The sequence below is a fragment of the Lichenostomus cassidix genome, chromosome 8 (genome assembly GCF_008360975.1).
Source record: "Lichenostomus cassidix isolate B80296 chromosome 8, HeHo_3.0, whole genome shotgun sequence".
In the NCBI taxonomy this organism is placed as follows: Eukaryota; Metazoa; Chordata; class Aves; order Passeriformes; family Meliphagidae; genus Lichenostomus; species Lichenostomus cassidix.
This window is the reverse complement of record NC_139489.1, coordinates 6,797,426-6,817,792: the sequence shown is the minus strand read 5'-3', so window position 1 is coordinate 6,817,792 and position 20,367 is coordinate 6,797,426. Positions and strand designations below refer to the sequence as shown.

The following is a 20,367-nucleotide window of genomic DNA, read 5'->3' as shown; positions in this document are numbered from 1 at the left end:
ACAGCTATGACCTGAGTTACACACTCCAACTCCCCAGGCTGCTGGAATGATGCAAGGAGGAGAAAATCCACAGAGCATCCCAAGACTACAGCAATACTAATCAAAGCTTTGACTTAAACATTATACATCATGACGACTTCCTGACCTAAATTTTATATATTCTTGATATAACCTATCTATATTGCAAATTTTTCACTATTCCAAAATTTGACATAGGGTCTTTCCTCCATGAACTATCCACAGCAAAGAAGCTTGGATACACACTAAGGAGCTGAAACACTCTCAACCTCACTCAAAACTCAGCCCTAGGATAATCTAATTTAAATTTTTTCTATGAACAGAGATTTCACATCCTTCTGAAACACTCAGTTACTTATCTCACCATGAGCTGCACAGGCTTCTAAAATGAAAAAAAAAAATCACTCACCATACTCCAACAAAAAGTGGAGCATAACATTTTACAAAGGGGCAAGAAAGGATAGGGAAGCACACAGGTATTAACACATTTGCTGTGGCAGCTAAGGAATTGCTGTGAGAATCTGATGGAGAAATGTTTGCTATGGTAGTGTGGGTGGGAAAGGTTGAGGGCAGCAGCTAGGGAGCACAATTATTTACTGTAGTCAGGAAAGAACACCTCCTAGCAGAAGACAGTCATTATTAACTCGTTAACAAACACAGCCTGAAGTAGGGAACTTTCAGAAGCCCCTGAAACTCAATTCATTCCACCTAATATTCATCACTTTGAAAAGAAAGAAAAAGCTTCAATGGGGTCATCTAAAGATCTTGCTGCTAGAAGGTGCATGTGCTCACAGACAACACTCTGCCAGTGTTGGACAACTGTGGAAAAGTTCCAAGTGGCATATGTGTGTCAAGAGGAGGGACCAGAAAAAAGAGCTTTGGAATATTTTGAGGAGAGGACAGAAAAGAAGAAAAAGGAAGGGTGTGGATGATCAGAAAGACAGACTCAAACTCTTCCTGAAAAGCCATCTGCTATTTTTGTATTCTCAACAAGACAGACCAGCTAACGTCACCTCAAGAAACTGCTCTGTAGTCAAACTCCATTCTGCTGAGCTCTATTTTCCACTCAAGAGGCAAGTAAAATGATTCCTTTATTACTACATAGCATCAGCTGCTGGTAGCCAAATGGTGAACTTGTGAAGGCACAAAACATTGACTTTAATATGCCTTCTATGGCTGGAAGGTCTAGAACTGTCTGAGTCAGGTCAACCTTTCTGGTTTGAGCCCTAGTCCTTGGCTAACTTTTGGAAAAGTGGAAGGTTCCCAGGCCAGCACATCCCAGCAGCTCCCAGCCAGGGACACAAGGGAAGGCACAGCTGTTCAGAGTCCATCTCTCATTGTGCTGCAACACTACTGCACCACAGAACTCAAAAGGCAGCAGCATTTATCTCCACAGTACACAAAGTCTCTCACAATTACCTGATGCTCTGAGCATGTCCCAACACACCTCCCTCTTCTATTTTTCCTTTTCAAACTTACAATGCCTTTAGTGCAGCACTCTGTGCTCTGCAGCAACAATATCCCTCACAACTGTATGGGCTTCCAATGATCCAACCTCGCCACAAAGGATCAAAGAATTGCTTCTAGACTCTCTCAAATGAGGACAATTGTTTTATGAACTCTTTACACAACCAATGCTCCAATAAAGCTTTGCATTATGGGCATAAACCTGTACTTAGGCCTGTGTGAATTCCTACATGACAAGGGTAGAAGTTTGAAAGGCATCTAAATTTCTTTAGACATAATAGGAAAGGAAAACTCTTTTCAAAAGAAAGAAACATTAGTATAGGTCTTGTATCTGTTCTTTCTCTCATCATTTAAGTTGTTAGAAAGGAAAATTAAGTGCATCTGTTTCTCAAACCATGATTAACTTCCTCTGCATGGACAGTGTTTGATCATGAAAATATATATAAAAAGCTACAACTTTGCTTACTTGAGCAGCCTTGGTTAAGTGCAAGAAACTTGGTCACCATTCAAACTGTAAACACTTTGCAGGCTTAAAAAAAACAACATTTCTCCCTCTAATTCTTTTTTGTTTGTTTAATTTAGTATCTGTAGCATACTTTTGATCCTGGAATCTGTTCCAAATGGACAATTCTTGGACCAAACCAGTAAATCCTTAAAGTCATTGATGTATGATTTGTGAAGTTAAGGGCTCCTTCCAAAAAATTCAAAATCAACTAAGTACATTTTAAATATAAAGCAACTTTATACACATTATTTATATTGCTACTAAGATAGGCTGGAAACCTTTAGAATTAAAAGTTCTATATTGGTATGTGAAACATCATTGCAGCCTTGCAAAACTATTTTTAACTAAATATGCAATTTGTATAACACTAGACTTGCCATGTTTGCCATAAAAACTGGTCATAATCTGAGTTGGTCACTATAATGCAAAAATAGTGCAATGATGTCTTCATGCAACACCAAGTTTTCTCTCCAAGGTTTTAAACCACAATGAAAACAAACACCAATAGTAACATTTTGGAGAGAAATGACAACTTAAGAAGTAAGTGACCCTTTGTATCCAATTTCTGCTAAATTCACCCAAGGTATTTTTACATGGTGTAGGGTGGAAAGAAACACCTAAGGGTTCATTTGGTGTTTGGGCAAGAAGTTTCCCAAGCATGCAAAATACAGATCTAGTCAGAATATACTGAGATGTGACAGCTGTAATAAAGATAGCTGTGTGTTTCCTTGTGTTCCTGGCTCAACAGGAAAATTTCCTGTAGAAATTAGAAACTCTAGAGAGCAATTAGTGCAAATCACTAATACAGGTAACAAGTCCTGCTCTCTGGAGGAAATGGCATATTTTGGTTTGTTCTGGTTCAAGAGACACGAAACAAAGAGAAACTGTAAAGAATTCAGGAGAACCCATATTAAGTAGGCACAGGCTCTGCCTGGAACAGGGGAATTGGCAAGAATAAGCACTTCCTGCTGGAAAACTGAGGCAACCTGGTAGGCTCAACATGTGAGCCAAGTGTCTATTACTAAATATTTCCCTGAAGGGCTTCAGCAATGTTGAGATGGACAGGAGGAACTGCAAGGGCACTGCTGCTGCAGTTCCCCAGCGGGAAAGAGGAAGGTGAAGTCCCATGGGATGCTGCCTTTGGGAAGAGGCCATGCAAACCCTGGACGCTGAGACTGTTGTCTTCCATGGATCTGACAGGGAACCTGCAAGAAATACTTCACATCCGCTCCTCTGCCACAGACAGGACAGACAAAACATGGGCTGGCACAAGACAACAAAAATTTAGCAGGAGAATCCACTCCTGTGCTCGACTGTCTAACTAGTTCTCCTGAACTTGTGGAGTTGCAAATACCCAGAAACCGGAACAGCTTTACAGGGAAGCTCATGTTTGGCTGTTCCTGGTTCTTTTGAGGTATCTGTTCATGGCCAATACTAGAAAGAGAATATTGGCAAAAGACACTGGCTGAGCCAGGAACCAAATGGACCACCACCAGGATAGACTGGTTAGGAACTGTTAACTTCCAAAAATAAAATTAGAAAAATACCAGTTTTATGTGACTTTAACACCAAGTTACTCTGTTTAGACATCAGAACTCAACACTGCCTTCTAAAAACTCGATACTGAACAAAAGAGTTTTTTAAGCCCATTCCATATTCAGGGAAACAGACATAACCAGTACTTCTCCCCAACAGGAAAAGTCAGGATGAGAACCCAGTGTCCTCTTAGCTACCCAGACTGACATTTCAAATGGTCACTGTTGTCTTTCAAAAACCTATTGGGCAAGTCCACACTAACCAGCAATTTGCTACAACCACCAAACTTCCTTCCCATGTCAACTATGACTATGGCAGCAGGGAAACTACACAAAGTCTTCAAGGAAACACTGTGCCAAGGAGTCACTATCTGGGGGCAATGTAACAACAGTGCTATCTCACAAAGGCTGAACTCCTTCAAATGGTCAGAACAGGGGGTTATTCCTTAGTATACGTTTTAAATGGTGCTCTTAGCTTGGAGACATTAGTTACCTTTAAACATGAAACAAACCAAAGGCAGCAAGCCCTCGCTTAACAAGAGCAGTACCTGCAGCTCTGCTTCCACCATCGCCTTCCAACCGGTGAAGTCACTTAAACTAACAAAGCGGACATAAAACAGCACCCCTCCAATTTGGCAACAACTGCAAAGCTACACAAATGACTCCATGCACTATAAATAAGCCGTGGACGAAAACCTAAACTTTTTTTTTTTTTTTTTAATAAGTTTCCACCGTCCCCCCCATCCCCCCCCGGGTACCAAGGGCGGCATCACGGGGGTCGCGGTTATTTCGGACAGCGAGCCGTGGGACCCTCGGAGCTGCCCTGCCCTGCCCCTCCCCAGCCCGACACCCCCCGGGCCGCCCCCTCCCCTCCCTCCCCTCCCTCCCCTCCCTCCCTCACAGCGGCATCGCCCCCCGCCAGCGGCCCGGCCCGCCCTCACCTGCCAGCGCCAGGATCTGGGCCTTGTGCAGCAGCAGCCGGTCGCCCCACTCGCCGGGGCTCTCGTCGTCCTCGTCCGCCGCCTCCTCGGGGTTGCGGTACACGGTGTAGACCTTCTGGTTGTCGAAGTCCTGCTGGGAGGTGGGGCTGAAGTCCCGCACGCGGGACACGGGCAGCGCGTAGCACACGTTGTCCTCCAGGAACCGCACGAACGCGTACATGGTGCGGGGCGGCCGCGCGGCTCCGCGCCCGCCGCCGTATTGTTCCTGCCGCCGCCTCTGCGCTCGGCTGAGCGGGCCTGGCCGCGCCGCCCGCCGGGCCCCAGACGGCGCCGGCCAGGCGCGAGCAATCCAGCGCGGAGCGACGCGAGCGGGGCGGGCCCGGGCGGGGGGAGCGGGAGCGGCCCGGTTTGGCCTCGCTCCGTGCCCACCGCTAGCAGCGCCCCGCCCGGCCCGGCCCGCCTCACGGCCCGCACTGCCCCCGGCCCGCCTCACGGCCCGCACTGCCCCCCACCTGTGCCAGGGCACCGAGCCCGGCCCCCAGAGCCCGACCCCCGGCCGTGGCGGGAGCCCGCCGGGTTCCCCTGCTCAGGCTCGGCCTCAGGGAAGGCGTCAGGAAGCTCTTTTTGCCCCCAAGTTGAGAACTCCGTACACCTGTGCCGCAAAAATAGGTTTTGTTCCAGAGAATCTTGGCTTGTGTTGGAAGAGACCTTAAAGATAATCTCGTTCCAACCCTGCTGCTGTGGACAGGGACACCTTCCACTGTCCCAGTTTGCTCCAAGCCCTGTCCAACCTGGCTTTGAACACTTCCAGGGATGGAGCATCCATGAATTCCCTGGGCAACCTGTGCCAGGGCCTCACCACCCTCACAAAAAAGAAGTTTTTCCCAGTATCCAACCTAAATGTACTTTGTTTCAGTTTGAAGCTGTTCCCTCTTGTCCTGTCACTGCATGCTCTTGTAAAATGTCTCTCTCTATCTTTCCTCCGAGTTCCCTTCAGGCACTGCAAGGCCACAGTTAGATCACCCTTGAAGCCTTCTCCAGGCTGAACAATCCCAGTTCTCTCAGTTTTTCCTCACTGGAGTGTGCTCCATCCCTCTGATCAACTTGGTGACCTCTTCTGGAGGGGAAACAGACCTCCCAGCTCTAAGGGGGTGACACACAGGGGGATTTGTTCCAGGAGTCAGGGCAGAGGCAGATAATGCACAGAAAAAGGGCAGGAGGGACCTGTGTGAGGAGGGTGGATCCTTCCTGACCAAGCTCATCTGCCACTTGGCAACAGGACCTGAGCGTCAGATTCTATCTGAAGGTCCTCATGGTAATGCAGAACCACCTGCACTCCATCATTCCATGCCATGGGGATTGCTCCCCCAAAAGAGCACAGGGGGATGAAAAACGCTGTGCAGGTGTGTCAGAACAAGGGTTAGAGACAGTGCAATTTTTAGCACAAATTCCCAAACTTTTGGAGACACTTAGGTACTGGGTATGGATGTTTTGAGCATCATGTATGAAAGGAGTAACGTGGCAACACTGGTTATGGTTCAGAGCAAACTCATACTGCTGTTTCTAGTCCTGAGGTCTGTTTAACCAACCAGACTCAGGAACAGAACAATCATTTGTGGAGAGCTATAAGTAAAAATAGGAAAAAGAAAAAAAATAAAATCACAGAATGAGTATGAGAGGAGGACATCACCAATTTTCTGTTTGGAAAACACCAACACAAAATGAAACCAAAATACATTGTCTTTTCTGGTTTTTGTATCCCTAAGCATTTGCAATACTATCTGTACCTGTTGCACCAAGTAAAATCGCACTGAACTTGTTTTTCCTAGTTATCTTTTACAGACTTCCTCATACATGGCAACAGACCACAAGCTGGGAAACATGAAATTCATTTTTGACTGAGCACTGGCACAAGTTCCCAGAGAGCTTGTGGAGTTTCTATCCTTGGAGATAACACCAAAGCATCTGGACATTGTCCTGGGCAGCCCCTTGACCAGAGGCTGGATAAGAGGAGCTCCTGAGGCCTCTTCCCACCTCAGCCATTCTGTGAAAGTGCCAGAAACTTTTGGTTGTGCCCAGCAGAAATCTGTCTGAAACAGCACATGAAAACACAAGGAATCCATACAGGTGTAGTTAAGCCAATGTAGGTATTTCAGCAACAAGCTGTAAACTTCCCACACAGTAATGGCAGCTTTATTATTTTTGCAATTACAGAGTTTTGCAAATGCAGTTTAAGATTGGGGATTTAAATGGCAGTACTTTATGTTAACAATAAAGTATTGCCAGACTGGTGTGTAATTACAGGCAAATATAAGTCTGCTACAAAGTATGGATGACAAATGTATTCTAGTAGCGAGTCTGCAAGGGAAATGAAATTCCAGCAAGGATTGTGTTGCTGATCAAACAATAACAGCTGCTGTAGCACTCCTGTCTCATCTACCTTGTGTTACAGTGGGGTACAGGGAGCTGCAGAGAGATGACAGGACAGGCTGATTGCTGGAATTCCTCCATGGACACTGTTAAAATTACGTGATGGACAATTTTGTCCTACTAAGTTCAGTGGCCAGTGAGGGATTGGGTACACTGCCTCCTGCCAGGATTGTGTTCCCTCCACAACTGAATTCTATTAGTGGCGTGTAAGGCTGCTGTCAAGGGAAAAGAACTCAGAAAAATAGTCAAACTGGAATTAATGGGAAACAAAGAGAAGCTCAGGACTCAAAAATTAGGTTTAGTTTGAAGGGGAAAGATCTCTGGGTACCAAGGAAGCCTGGGTACTTTGTCACAGTGAAAGAAAACCAAAAGACTTCATGTGACGACAACTAGCACCACAGTGGGTGGTTGGTTAGTTGGTTGGTTGGTTGGTTGGTTGGTTGGTTGGTTGGTTGGTTTGTTGGGGTTTTTTGGGGAAAAGGAACACTCTAAACTGGTGTTTGCAATATTCTACATTTGAATGTTCAATTACAGCAAAGACTGTAAAGATACTTGTATCAGCAACAAAACCATAAAAGGTCTCAAATCCTTTAGAGAGGCTGTTTCACAGTTCTCCACTGAAGGACGTTTTTGGGAACAGATAAGGGTTGGGATGATAAATGCATGTTTACTCTTGGTCCCTTGCATACACGTTGAGCCAGAAGGCATTCTAATGCTAAAGAATTAATAACGATCCCATACAGTTCTCTTCTGCCTACAAGGAACAGTGTTAATTTCTGGCTTTAAAATCTATAAATAATCTGCACTGGTTAGCTGTGAAGCTGAGGAAAAATCCATTAAAGCACCGAATGAAACACAAGTCACTTGTCACTCCTGTCTTTTGGACCTTTCCCTTTTCTCCTAATGGTTAGCCAGCTGCTTTAACACAGAGTTGAGCTCCAGGTTTAAAGGTGCAGAGCTATTTTAAAGGTGTAGATTTTCAAACTCATTGTTAAGGGAATTACTGGAACCTCACTGGATTTAAATCCTCGAGCCAGTCCAGCCTTTTAGGAAGAACACAGCCCTGCTGAGAAGTAAATTGTTGCACTTTCAAAATGCAAATGAAGCCTCAGCTTAGAAAGTAATACTGTCACTCCAAGAGTGGAGAAACCACAAAGCACACTCGCAGCCCTTGTGGGACTCCTGAGTGGCTCTTTCTTGGAGCACTACTTATATTTTGCTGGTGTTATTTTTCTTGAAAAGTAAAAAAGCATTCAAGCAAAAGCTGATGCCTGCAGTTTTCATGTGCACTCTGTGTTTTCACTTAAAGGTACAAAATGAAAAGCTAATAGTTCCAGTAAAAGTTATGCAGGTGCTAAATCACTTTTCACAGCAAAACATTAAAATTAGGCTCATCATTCACATTATTCCATATTTAGTACTAGGTTCTCAAAGGACACCATATTGACTTTAAATTTACTAATGAGGAAATTATCATTTTCCTTTACTGTTCCAGTGGAGGTGCTTCACTACCACCTGACTATTGAGCAGTAACCATACACTGGACTACTGCAAGGAATCCCTACACATTGAATATGAGGTTTAGAAAACCATTGTTTTCTTGTGGATTACTTGTCCTCCAAGTACTGCCTTTCTTCCATAATTGTTTTCAAGGTCCAATATACCTTGAAGGAAAGATAGAGTCACAATTTTTTAGCATTTTGTAGCAATGGCATTTAAAGTCATACAGGTTAAAGAACTCAACTAACAGTGCACAAGAACTGAAGACTGTTCAAAGGTTTATGTATGCTCAGGCATACAATATACTCACAGTCTGGTTGATTTTTACCACGAATATGATCAATATAGATGGTCAGAAGATACCTTCATTCTATGGTTTGCATTTTTGATCTTACAGTAAAGTGCAAGATAAAGTAATTTCCATGTATAAATGAATCTTCCTCTGAACAAAGTCATGTACAGCTTCTAGGTGTTTGGAGAGAGAGGGTGGTTGGAAGGAGAGAATCTACTATCCAGACAGACAGAGCAGGGTAGGCATTCCAGAGGGTTGCTCTCTGGAATATATTTTAAAATAAATTTTAGCTCTCAAGACACTGTTGCCACCCTGTACTTTCAGCGTCACAGTGATTACATATAAAAATACAAACAAAAACAAAAAAAAAGAGGTCCTGTTCCTGTGTGATCCTAGAAGATGGATGAGAAAATACTTTTGTCCATATATAATTCCAAAGCACTCCATTACCAGGAGAATAGTATGGGAACCTAGATTACACAGATAAATTCTGAAGATTTAATCTTTTGAAATCTATGGCCTTAAACCATCCTCAGTCCCAATTCCTCGGAGTGATCTAACTTTTCTCACAGCTGAGGATAATACTCAATCATCTTTTACAGTAAATTCTCATACTCTCACAGAATATTCTTTGAAAGAAATGAAACCCAAGGAATACTTTATGGATCCATTCGCATAGGAGACACTTATTTCCCAGCTGGTGTATTCTGGAGCATGAAAAGGTAGCGATTAAGCCAAAGTGACCACAGGAGAAGGCACTTTCCTCACTGTTAATGACTGGCTGGAGAAACCGAGGACCAATGAAAAAGCCAGACAGTCATTAACTGCTGAAAATTCCTGACCTAAAGGTCATTATTACTATTATAAAATTGGAAAATGAAAAAGTAATTATTTTTTGGGGGTTTTTATATGTATTAAAAATATAAAATTCCAGTGTCGGTTGCTGTGGATACTGGTCTGTAAAGTACTTATCTTTCCCATCCTGGCAGGCTATGCAATGGATAGATCTGGGACTGGCAACCCTTCAGGAATGTGTGCCAGGCTGTATTTTCCTTTTCCAAATTACAGGTTAAACGTGCCCACAGAAAGCCAACAGGAACCAGGAGACACTGCCAGTCAGCACCATCTCTGCTCGGTGTGAGCAGCAATTCCCTCTCTCCCCCAGCCCTGGGCGCAGCAGGAACCAGGAGCTGCCTGGTCTGGGAGCTGCAAATGACTCTCAAACCTCGCGGCTTTCAGCTCCTATCCTGATGGTCACCATTCCAAATCCTGCTAAATACCATCTTCTGCACTCGGGCAAAATGCTATTTTCCATGCCATAAACTTGAGGAAAGGAGGAAAGGAGGAAAGGCGGAAAGGCTCTCAGTGAGCTGACCTGTGCCTGGCCTCACCTGTAAAACGTGTCCTTCAGGTGCCATTGCCACCATCTGCAAGAGCTGCTCTAGAGACAGTATTGCTGTTGCAGCCCAAATGATCTTTAGTGCTACTTCCATCCACTGATGGCTTCAGCTTATATATTTTCACTCTAACTGGAAATTTTATTTGAGATTTGCCCTTTCCTTTTATAAATCAGACTTTCCCCTGGCTTTTGACAGGCATTTTACTAATATGACACTAAAAGTAGCTTTGCATACATAGATTTTGCACCACTGCAAGAATTTGATTCCTTTGGTACATCAGATGAGAAAGTGACTTTCTTTTGGCAAAGACTAAAGTCTTTTTTTAACCTTTGGGCTTCAGTGTAAAATATTATTACTAGACACTGCCTGTGATTATGTTATGGTTTAGACAGATCCTCTTGAGTAAGACAGTATTAATGACCCTTTTTCATAATATTTTCATTTTGCTTTTTTATTTTCACATCTGTACAGCACTGTTCTGTCTTGAACCAGCATTTTTGTCTCATACTGGCAGGGAAAATGATCCTGCAGCCCTTTTTGGCAGAGACCTATTCTGCTTGAGAGGTTCACACAAGTAATGTGGGATAGACACAGATAGAAAGGAGGTCAGCTACTAAAAATCTAGGACCACATTTTTTCCAGAAAGGTATCTCCACATAATCCCACTTTCCTTTAGAAATCTGATTTTAGCAAGAATCTGGATGGTTCTGTAGATAGTTCTTGCTGTTTTGGAAGGTTCTGGACAATTGGCAGCTGCAGGAATGGGACTGAGTGAAGGCAGAGTCAAAACTGCTTAAATAGATGTTTTCACAAGGTAGTGCTTTTTAATTCAAATTGCTGTCATATTCCTTCTAATCCCTTTCAAGTCTGGTTATATTTCAGTATAAAGTGAGTTTTTAGAAAATGCTCCCAGGACTTAGTGCTCACATCTCACTACTTCAGAAGGTAGAGTTTTCTACTTCTAATGAAAGTCACAATCAGAGATGGACCAGCTGCTCTTCTGAAGAACATCAACTAATGTGAGCACAAAAAATCCTGTTGTGGAAGGTGAAAGGGAGATAACAGAGCAGGAATAATCCTCGGAATATTTCAGAAAAGTGCCTTCCTCAGCTGTGTGTTAATAATCACGTTCAAATTAAAAGAACAGGAAATGAATGCTGAAACTGCTGGCAAGTAGAAGTGCTCACTGATCTAAAAACCTTCACTATACTCTGAACCTATCCACTCTAAGTAAAACCAGACATCTTTATCATTTATGAGTTACAAATGAAGCTGCACCTGGTCTGCTCTAGTAGGTGAATTAAAAAACAGCAACAACAAAAACAACACACAACAAGCAAACGTGAACTGGAAGGAGTTGCTGTGACCTACCTCCCAAAAATTCATACCAGGTGTAACTGTGATAGACCCCTCCAGGAATTCTTCTAGTTTTTCAAAGCAGGGTAACTCCTTTCATCTCACACAGCATAGATGATTGGCATTCATCTTTGTCCCACTTACAAGGAAGGTGTTCCCTCAAAACAGAAAATGGCATAGCAATCTGATAATCCAAGAAGTGTTTGAAACCTCAAGGGGCTTCTTGCTTTGCTGGTGTTTTCCACAAAAGCCTGAGCAACATCTATTGTGCAATAATATTTAACATTCAGGGGAATCAGGATCTTTTTTAAAGTGTGATCAGAAAGAAGGGCCCTTCCTAGGCTGTCCCAGAATTCCTCATAACAAAGAAAGCTTTGTTTCATAAAGAAATACCTCGCACTGGAATACTCTAGGGAAACCAGAGTTTGGGTTGTTTTAAACAAAGACGGGAATGTTCAAGTTCGAGGTTTCCTTTAAGTACTCTTCTAGCATGAATATTTTTAAGGATGCTCTATCAAGTTCATGCATGAAATGTCACCCAGCCGTTAGTATATTTCTATGCAAATACAGCTGTGAAAGCTAATAACTGAAATCTGCATTTTTTCCACATTTCCAGTGTATTAAGCAACTCACATTTTTCCCTGTTTTGTAACTCACATTAGCCTCTTGTATCAATAAAACAAAGCTCAGGTTATATTGCTTCCTGCTTGAATTCTCTGCAAACATCAAAGCTGGACATTTGAATAAGCAATTTAATGTATACATTTTTATTCAGTTCAGTATACTGATTTTCTCCTGGTAGGAATAAGAATTCTGCAAGATGACTGCAGAGAAACACACCATTCAGAATATGAATTGGAATATTCTTGCTTTTCAGTGAGTATGGTGTGATATTAAGATTAGATCCTGCATATAATCAGATTTTGATGCTTGTACACACAGTCTGGTATTTCTTTTCCTTTACAAGGTTTGTATGCAAAAACACAGCAATCCAATATTTGGAACATGCACTGTCTGCAGATACTACACAGTCCAAACTGATGAAAAAATAATGTCGAGGAAAATAAGAAAGTGTCTGGGGCACTGCAGCGTACAAACTTTGCTAAATTCATCAGAAGTAGTTCTGCTATTCTGAGAACAGAAAATATTGCAAAACCAGTCCTTCCAGAACAGCGAGGGCAAACAGGGCTTGTGTCCATCCCTATATTAAATCTTGGAGTAGAGATTGACTCTTTGGGAGCTGTAAATATTTCTATAATCTTTCAAATTCTCTGATGTAATACACACAGAATTTCTTCTAAATGGCCTATATTTTCCAAATTCCCTCTCTTATTATTTACCAGTACATATAAGAGGTAATAAAATAAAAAAGATATGATAGGTGGGGATTTTATTAGAAGCAAAAGGTGGCACTGCTGAGAATATATCACAGTATTTAGGGAGCATAAATATAAAGCATACCTTCAGGTTTTATCCAAAAATGCAAGAGAGGAAAGACCACAAAGCAAAGGAAGTCTGAATTATGTTTAAGGGCTAAAAGGAAGCAGCCCAGTGCAGTAGCTCAAGCTTCTGCTTTAAATAGTTAACTGACTGGCAAATAAGCTAATAGTGCTTTAGATAAATTTTCACTGATGAAAAGTGATGAATTGACACAGTTCTTAACAAGTAACGACAGTTCATTAGACACCTCTACCTGTCCTGCCTCTGACCTGGAAGCACTGTCTAGAACCACAGAATCATGGAATCATTCAGGTTGGAAAAGACCTTTAAGATTATCAATTTCAACCATTAATCCAGCACTGCCAAGCTCACCACTAAACTCACTGAAATCACTGCTGACAACTCTCGTGGGTTTCATTTGTTTTGGGGTTTTTTTTGACTGTTAATCAAAAGAACAAGGGCAGTAGCTGTTCTTGCCCTCACATCACAAAATGGACTCAAAGAGAGGTTGAACCTAGCAAGTACTCTGGTGGACCTCAAATATCTATATGCAGTTTTACAATCCAAGAAATCCCTCAGAGTTATTGCTTACCCTGCAGGGCTGTCTCAGAACAAAATCTCAAATACCATCTGTGCTCAGGGTGGAAGCTGCCAAATCCCCATCCACAGAAACCACGGAGCACAGAGTGTTGTAACTCCCATCTTGCTCTGGAGCAAAGACTGAAAGAAATACCTCTATCTTCTTTTGACAGCCTGAAATTCTCACCTCTGGTGGTGGAGATATAAAGCTCCTTTCCAAGAGAGATTTCTTTCAAAATCCACCAACAAGACCAGGAGATCACCAGAGTGATGCCTCCCATTTTAATTGATAAGCTCCTTGCTGGGACCCTTGCCTGGCAAGTGAGGTGCCTGTCTTTGGTTCCTCTATCTGCCAGAAGGGGTTCAGCCCTCCCACTGCATCTCCACTTGTAAAACCCTTCTCTTCACCTAAACACACCTAATTCCTCTAGTCAAACCCCCAGGAGAGGAATGCCTCTGTCTCCCAGTCTGATGCTCAATGCATCACACTCCAGATGAGTTCTTACTGATCACTTGTGAAGGCAAAAGCATAACAACCAAGCTACTGCAGGGTCATGTATCTCTTCCACTGCAAGCAAACAACTTTGAATTTACTCATGTTCATAGAATCATAGAATGCTTTGTGTTGGAAGGGACCTCAAAATTAATCTAAAATCATCTCCCTCGACCTGCTGACCACGATTTTCTGGATAGGTTTGGCATTCTGGGCTGCAGGCACACATAGCTGGGTCATGCTGAGCTTCTCATTAACCAACACCCTCAAGTCCTTCTCCTCAGGGCTGCTCTTAATCCATGCTCTGCCCAGCCTGCATTCATGTCTTGGATTGCCCCAATCCACATGCAGGACCTTATTTGAAGAGCACACACACAAGAGCAGTCACCGTAAACCAGCAAATTTGCAGAACACTTGTTATTCCTCAGTAATTTCTTTAGGGGTCTGTATTCTAGAGAGAGAAGTACTGCTGAAGTGGGAAGGAAAAAATGTAAGTAGCAATTAGATTTATTCTTAAATACTCAAATAGCTCCGAGGTTATGTTTTCTCTGAAAATTATTCTCAGTGAGCATATTTGGTGCTCTTGCAGCACATGACATATTTTAGCTTCTTCAGGGATTTAGTTTTTTAAACCTTCAGATTTTAAGACAATATGAAGTGGGAAAAATTGTTTACATATGAATGACTCACTTTAATTGTTTTGCATTTTGGCATTTATTTGATTGTGATCCTGTCTCAAATAACAAGTTCAATATAAATGCCATGCTTGAGAAGACTAAGAAGAAAACCAGAATTCCCTCTATCTTAAAATTCTGCCTGAAATGGCAGCTATGTCTTTGAGATGCTATTTAATTAACATCACCGAAAGACTGTCAGTAATCAGTGCTGCTGAGTGGTTTATTTACTTGGAAAAAAATATGGGTTTCAGTGCGTAACTTTCCTCTTTTAAGTTTAGAAGTTTTGGTACCAGTGATATAATTTGCAGAGTTATCTCTAGGCAATTAAAATATATTCTATCGTTTAACCTTTGGATGATGTATAAATATGCATAGACACTCCTACAAGGCAATTTGTCTGCCAATCTGGAAAATGCTAACGCTGTAGTCAATAAGTCAACAGTCTGCAATGTTAAATTATGAAATCAGGAAGAAGTGCAGTTCGCATTCAATCCAGATATAAAGATCCTAAGGATTTCCAATTTTCTGTGTGGGACAATAAATTTCAGAGACGACTGTATTCTGCCCCAATAATCACGATCTGCACAGCGTGTTCAGGTATTGTTGGAGAGATTAAAAGCACAAAAACAGAGTGGAACAGCTCAGCATCAGATAATCACAAGCAATTCTATGTCAGCAACAGACAGCTGGAGACATATGCCAACAATATTGTAAAAGTGGGGAAATGGAGATTTCATGACAGCAAGGACGTGGGTTTCATACATTAAGCTAAATCTCAACCCAAAACATTGAAATTGTTGTTCACAAGTAACAGCTCTCTGCCACAGTGTTCAGAAAACCTAACATTTGGCATAAAAAAATTAAAAGCAAAATTAAGCCGAAGAAAGTATTTGTTCCTCTCTTCAGTATTTTGCATGTTGAACACATATTTGGTTTCAGAGTTATTATCATGGACAAAGAGATCTGAATATTTTTTGCCAGATCAGCTGGAAGAGCTGTCCAGTTATGGACCAGAGTAATGAATTGTGAGAATCTTGTGTGAAAAAGCAGTTCGATGGAATTTTATCTACAAATATTTGTCTAAAGATCTTTGCTCCCACGTACAGTTTGAAAGAAAATGAAGAAAGCTTGACATAACTTGGGTTATTCTGTTTTTCCCTTTCCCCTGAGTCTCAAGTGCTCCTGTTCTTCCCTGATACTCATTCCCATCTATCCCTGTTTTTGTCTTTCACTTTTTTAAATTAAACATCTACTGCTAAGAAGTAAGCCCAAGAAAAAAGGCTGAAAAAATCCTATTATATTTATTGCTGTGAAGCAGAAGAGAGAACAGGGAAAATACTTAGACTTGTGAAGCAAAAAATAATCTACCTTTCTGCTGCTTTCTCTCAGAGCGTCCCTTATAGGCACATAAAAACCTTTTCTTTCTTATTTTTTTTTGTTGACCATGTAAAATCAAGATAAAAATAATTCAAGGCTCTGCACCCAAAAACCCCCAAGTTTCCTATTTTCACAAACAGTTCTCAGAATACCCTTTGTATGTTGGATCTTGTATAAAAATGGGAAACAGCTTGAAAATATTCATGAGGAAGTAAAAACTGTTCTGATGAGTTCACTTCCCCTGCATATGAACAGCAGTTTCACATTGACGTTTTATGGGGTGATTGGGGCTGAACATTTCCTAATTTTATTGTGGAAGCCCTCCCTTTGTATCTCGAGTGTTTTGTCGTGGGATCTTGCCTTGATTCCTGGAGCTGTGGCTCTCAGGGAGGGTAACAGAGACAAGAGACTCGTGGAGGAATTCAAGCCCAGGTCCTCGTGGGGTTTGTGTTTCAGGACTCAGAGCCTGGATTGGAGAGCAATGCAATGCTGGAGGCGCCGATGGAATTCCAAGTTTGAAAAACCAATGCAATAAGAGGTGCCAGCGGGGAATGGCAGATTGATTGCAGCAACTAGTGCCAAAAAGTCCTGAAAAGGAGAAAAATGTAGTCTGAGTGTAAGAACTAAAGAAGAAAGGAGGGGAAGGACAGTAAGAGCTTGCATGCCTCCGGCAACTTGCCTGCAGATCAATGTGGATCTGGGACAGAGCAGTTCTTGTAACTGGTTTTTTACAGTGGTGTGTGAACCTTGATGATGCTGTTCAGTCTAGATCAGGAGTCTGCATTGACAGGATCTACCCTAAAACTCAACTTACTAAAACTTGAGTGGCTTGATGAAGCTCATCATTTGGGTCAAAGGAAGGCCAGCACCTCCAGGTGAGAGATTGTCCATCAATTTAGGGGTAGGAAGGGCCATTCCCTCCTGAAGTGATTATTGGTTCCTCAAATATGTAGCACAGACTGGACACCTGATATTGGTGTGCCTGAAGCAAGATAGGGTAAGTTTTAACCAACACATTCTCCTTCCCCCCGCAAATGAATACCTCAGTTAATGTGGTAGCTTTTTTAAACAGACAAGAACAAAAACTCCACTTTTGGGTTGTAGTGAACCACTCTGAACCACAAACCTCTCTGATGGAGGCCCAAAGCCAGCATACCTAGCCCTGAGAGGCTCACAGATGATGATATTCCAGCCCCACAGAGGCCATGCACAGCACCTGTCTGCTGCCACAGCAGGATGTGGCTGCAACAATCCCACATCTGATGGTTAAAACATGCTTTAACTCATGTTTGGGGTCGCTGCCATGCAAAATGCATTACAGCAGCCTCCATGCTCCTCTCCAGCTGGAGAACAGCCCATCAGATCAGCACTACTGCAGGAAAACTAAAGCCACCTCACAGTCTCACCTTACCCAGGCCAGAACACTGACTGCTGCAAAAAACATGAAGCAGGAATAAAACAGAGCGCTGAATACATTAATCAAAATGATCACCGTTGCAAGATCTGCTAAGAACAAAGAAAACAAATCCAAGGAAAGTTAACACTAGAAACCATTTGCAAGGCTGCACGAGTCAGCTAATGAAATAACTGTCAATTGTAGACACAAACCTTTTGTGCTTTCACACAATTTAAATACAAAGTAATTTGCATTCAGGTATCCAAGTCTCGCTGAAAAAAAGATTAACAATAGGATTCGCTTTCTTTCCACAACCTTTTTTCTCCCTCCCTTCCCCCCAGGGGTGGCTCTGATAAGGTCACCTTATTAATGCAGATCTCTGTTTTTCAGAAAGCAGCCAGGAGTTTAACTGTTTCACTGTGAAATGATCTATGAGATGAGAACAGTCCATTTTTTATCCTTGATTGATCATTTCAGCATGTATAACAGCAAATCCTAAGGGACACCACTCAAATCCCTGCCTCAGAATGACCTAGAGCCTCAGCTCTAAAAAGTGTTGCGCTCCACTACACAATCCTTCAGCGTTTTTTCTCAACTTCGCATTTTCCACTGAACATAATAAAGTTGCCTTGCATCATTACAGTTCTCTGCAGGAAAAAACCCATCTTATAAATAAGTAAAAAGTTTTAACAGCCGAGAGTTGGGTGCCACTACAGCTGGCTGAGGAACTGAGGCATCAAGCAGTTAATGCCTTTTCCCCAGACACAAAGGCAGGAGCAGGTCTATGATCTCAATTCAGGTGTCACGGCTTCTCATTTCCTTCCCTGGCCACCAGACACCTGTTTCCCTGCTCTTAATAGCCTCTGATGGGAACTGCCTGCTGCCAAAATCACAGGCTCTGGCTCCTATATGATGAGTTGAAAATAAAGCGATTGCCCTTTATTTTTTTTTTTTAGTTATTTGCTGTGTCTAAGCTTTATCTCAATTCCATTGTTGGGTTATTCTTCTCCATTCTGTGCGCTTCCAGCCACCTAATCTTCATTTTGCTTTTTGTGATGACTTTATGCTGACATATACAGCGACCTTAAATAAATCATTACGAATATAAATAGCAGTGGCGGGATTACAAAGGATTCTGGAACACTTGTGATAGTAAATTAGCAGGCAGGCAAACCTACAGCTGCCAGCAGCTGATGTAATATTTTAGAGAATTGTTTTCTATATTGCGTAAGGGAGAATTGTTGTCCTTTGAGCTTCGTTCTCGGTTTCTTTCCATCTGTCAAACAGTTCAGCAATTTGATGCTCACACAAAGTTCACAGAGAAACAACTTATAAATCCCAAATATCATGTACACAGACAGGGGAAAATGCAAGTCTGAGACACAAGGTAGAATTTAGGTAAAAAAAACACACAAGGGCATCTCCCTATTGCTAACAGCACTCCTAAACAGATGGACATTATATCCACAGAGAGAGCAACCACACCAAGGAACATTTGACACAAATTTCCTCTTTTTTTCTTCCTTTCCTTTCTTCGTAAACATTAAACTCCAACAGGCTATTGTATTCTAATGGAGCAGCCTGTAAATTCCTGTAATCAACTGATGGAGCAACATTAATTATGGAGACTTTGCACAGGCCACACGCATCTTTACATCCCTTTATAAAATGCTGACACATTCCCCATCTAAAAGGGATTACAATCACAGAGGATGATCCTGCAAATGCCTACTATTGAATGCAGCATTTGCCAACATGAGTAAGCCCACTGAAGCTACCAGAAACTCACATGGCTGGACAAAAAGCTCTGATTCACATATATGACTAACAAAGATATTCAGACCACAACATTTTCTATCTGACTATGCTTTTGCAGACTGAGATTTAGAGGGCTGATGCTTTCAGGCTTGAGAATCAGTCTGGGACAGCAGGCTGGCTGTGAGATGACGCAGGTAAGAGGTGCAAGAACAGGTAATGCATCCTCTCAGAAAGGAGCTTAAAGAAGACAAACAAAATTTTGGAAGCTGTGTCAGGAAGGCATCAGGTATTTGTGTTTTAATGATGATGAAGTTGAGGTGGGAGGGGTACACGATGTGGAAGGGATACAGGAGATAATAGCAGAGATGTACTAAAGACAAGATTAGGATTAGATGGGATTTAGCCAGCAGGGACAGAAGGCTCAGCACTAATACAGAAAAGATGGGGAAGCAATAAAAGGATTCAAAGAGCAAGAGGCTTAGTTGTGAGCAGCAGAAGTGATTCTTAGCCAATGCACTGCACTTTGGTAGTAGCTGTTGCTCCAAAGGCAGCACACAGAAGCTGACACCCACAAAAATAGTCTCGTAAAACTCCCTGATTACAGCAAAGAGTTGTGTTCCTGCTCTTGTGCCTGTTTGGCAAGCGAGTCTGTGGTGTGAGTCATGGATGAAGCAACCTTACAAATATCCTATAAAAGTAGCTGATGTAGTGAGCATCCCGAGCTGGAATGCCCTTGATTTGAGAGGAATACGCTGTTCCCTGGCACAACATGCAACTGCCTTTCACTTGTCTCATTTGCAGAGAATGATTTTAGTCTTTGGCAGCGATGAGTGGCACATGTTGGAGGTGTTTTGCCTAAGGTGTGCTATTTCATTAGCTGAGTGTTGCTTAACAAAGTCTCATCATTTCAGAAGGCACACTGTAATAAATTATTTGCAGGTTATCACTGATGGATACATAAAATCCACTGAAAGCATCAACTGTCACTCAGCAATAGCATGGCCTGAATATTTATTACCTTTTATTTACGTTATGTCTATTCTGTATCATGGACAGGTAAAAATTCTAAGCCGTGTTAACAATCATTTCTGCTGATAAACATCCACAATGTTAAATCAATCTCTTTTCATCCCCACCCAAAACAAAGCAATTTTCTCTCCTCCTACACCCCTGTATTAGTAAAGGCCTGAGTTTAGGGATAGT

The 20,367-nt window shown here is 42.2% G+C and overlaps 1 protein-coding gene across 4 annotated transcripts in view; it reads right to left on the bottom strand.

The window, feature by feature from the left end:
- Nucleotides 1-20,367, bottom strand: part of BEND5 (BEN domain containing 5) — an 860,026-nt gene that overhangs the window by 334,593 nt on the left and 505,066 nt on the right. Inside the window, exon 1 of one of the 4 annotated variants that reach the window (XM_085067642.1) lies at nt 4,467-4,807. The exons of 2 other annotated variants lie outside the window; for them this stretch is intronic. In XM_085067642.1, the coding sequence (XP_084923768.1) occupies nt 4,467-4,686 (220 nt within the window). In that variant the 5' untranslated portion in view covers nt 4,687-4,807. Of the gene's footprint in view, nt 1-4,466; nt 4,808-20,367 lie in introns of those variants that run through there. One more of the 4 variants, XM_085067641.1, reaches the window with a different exon arrangement.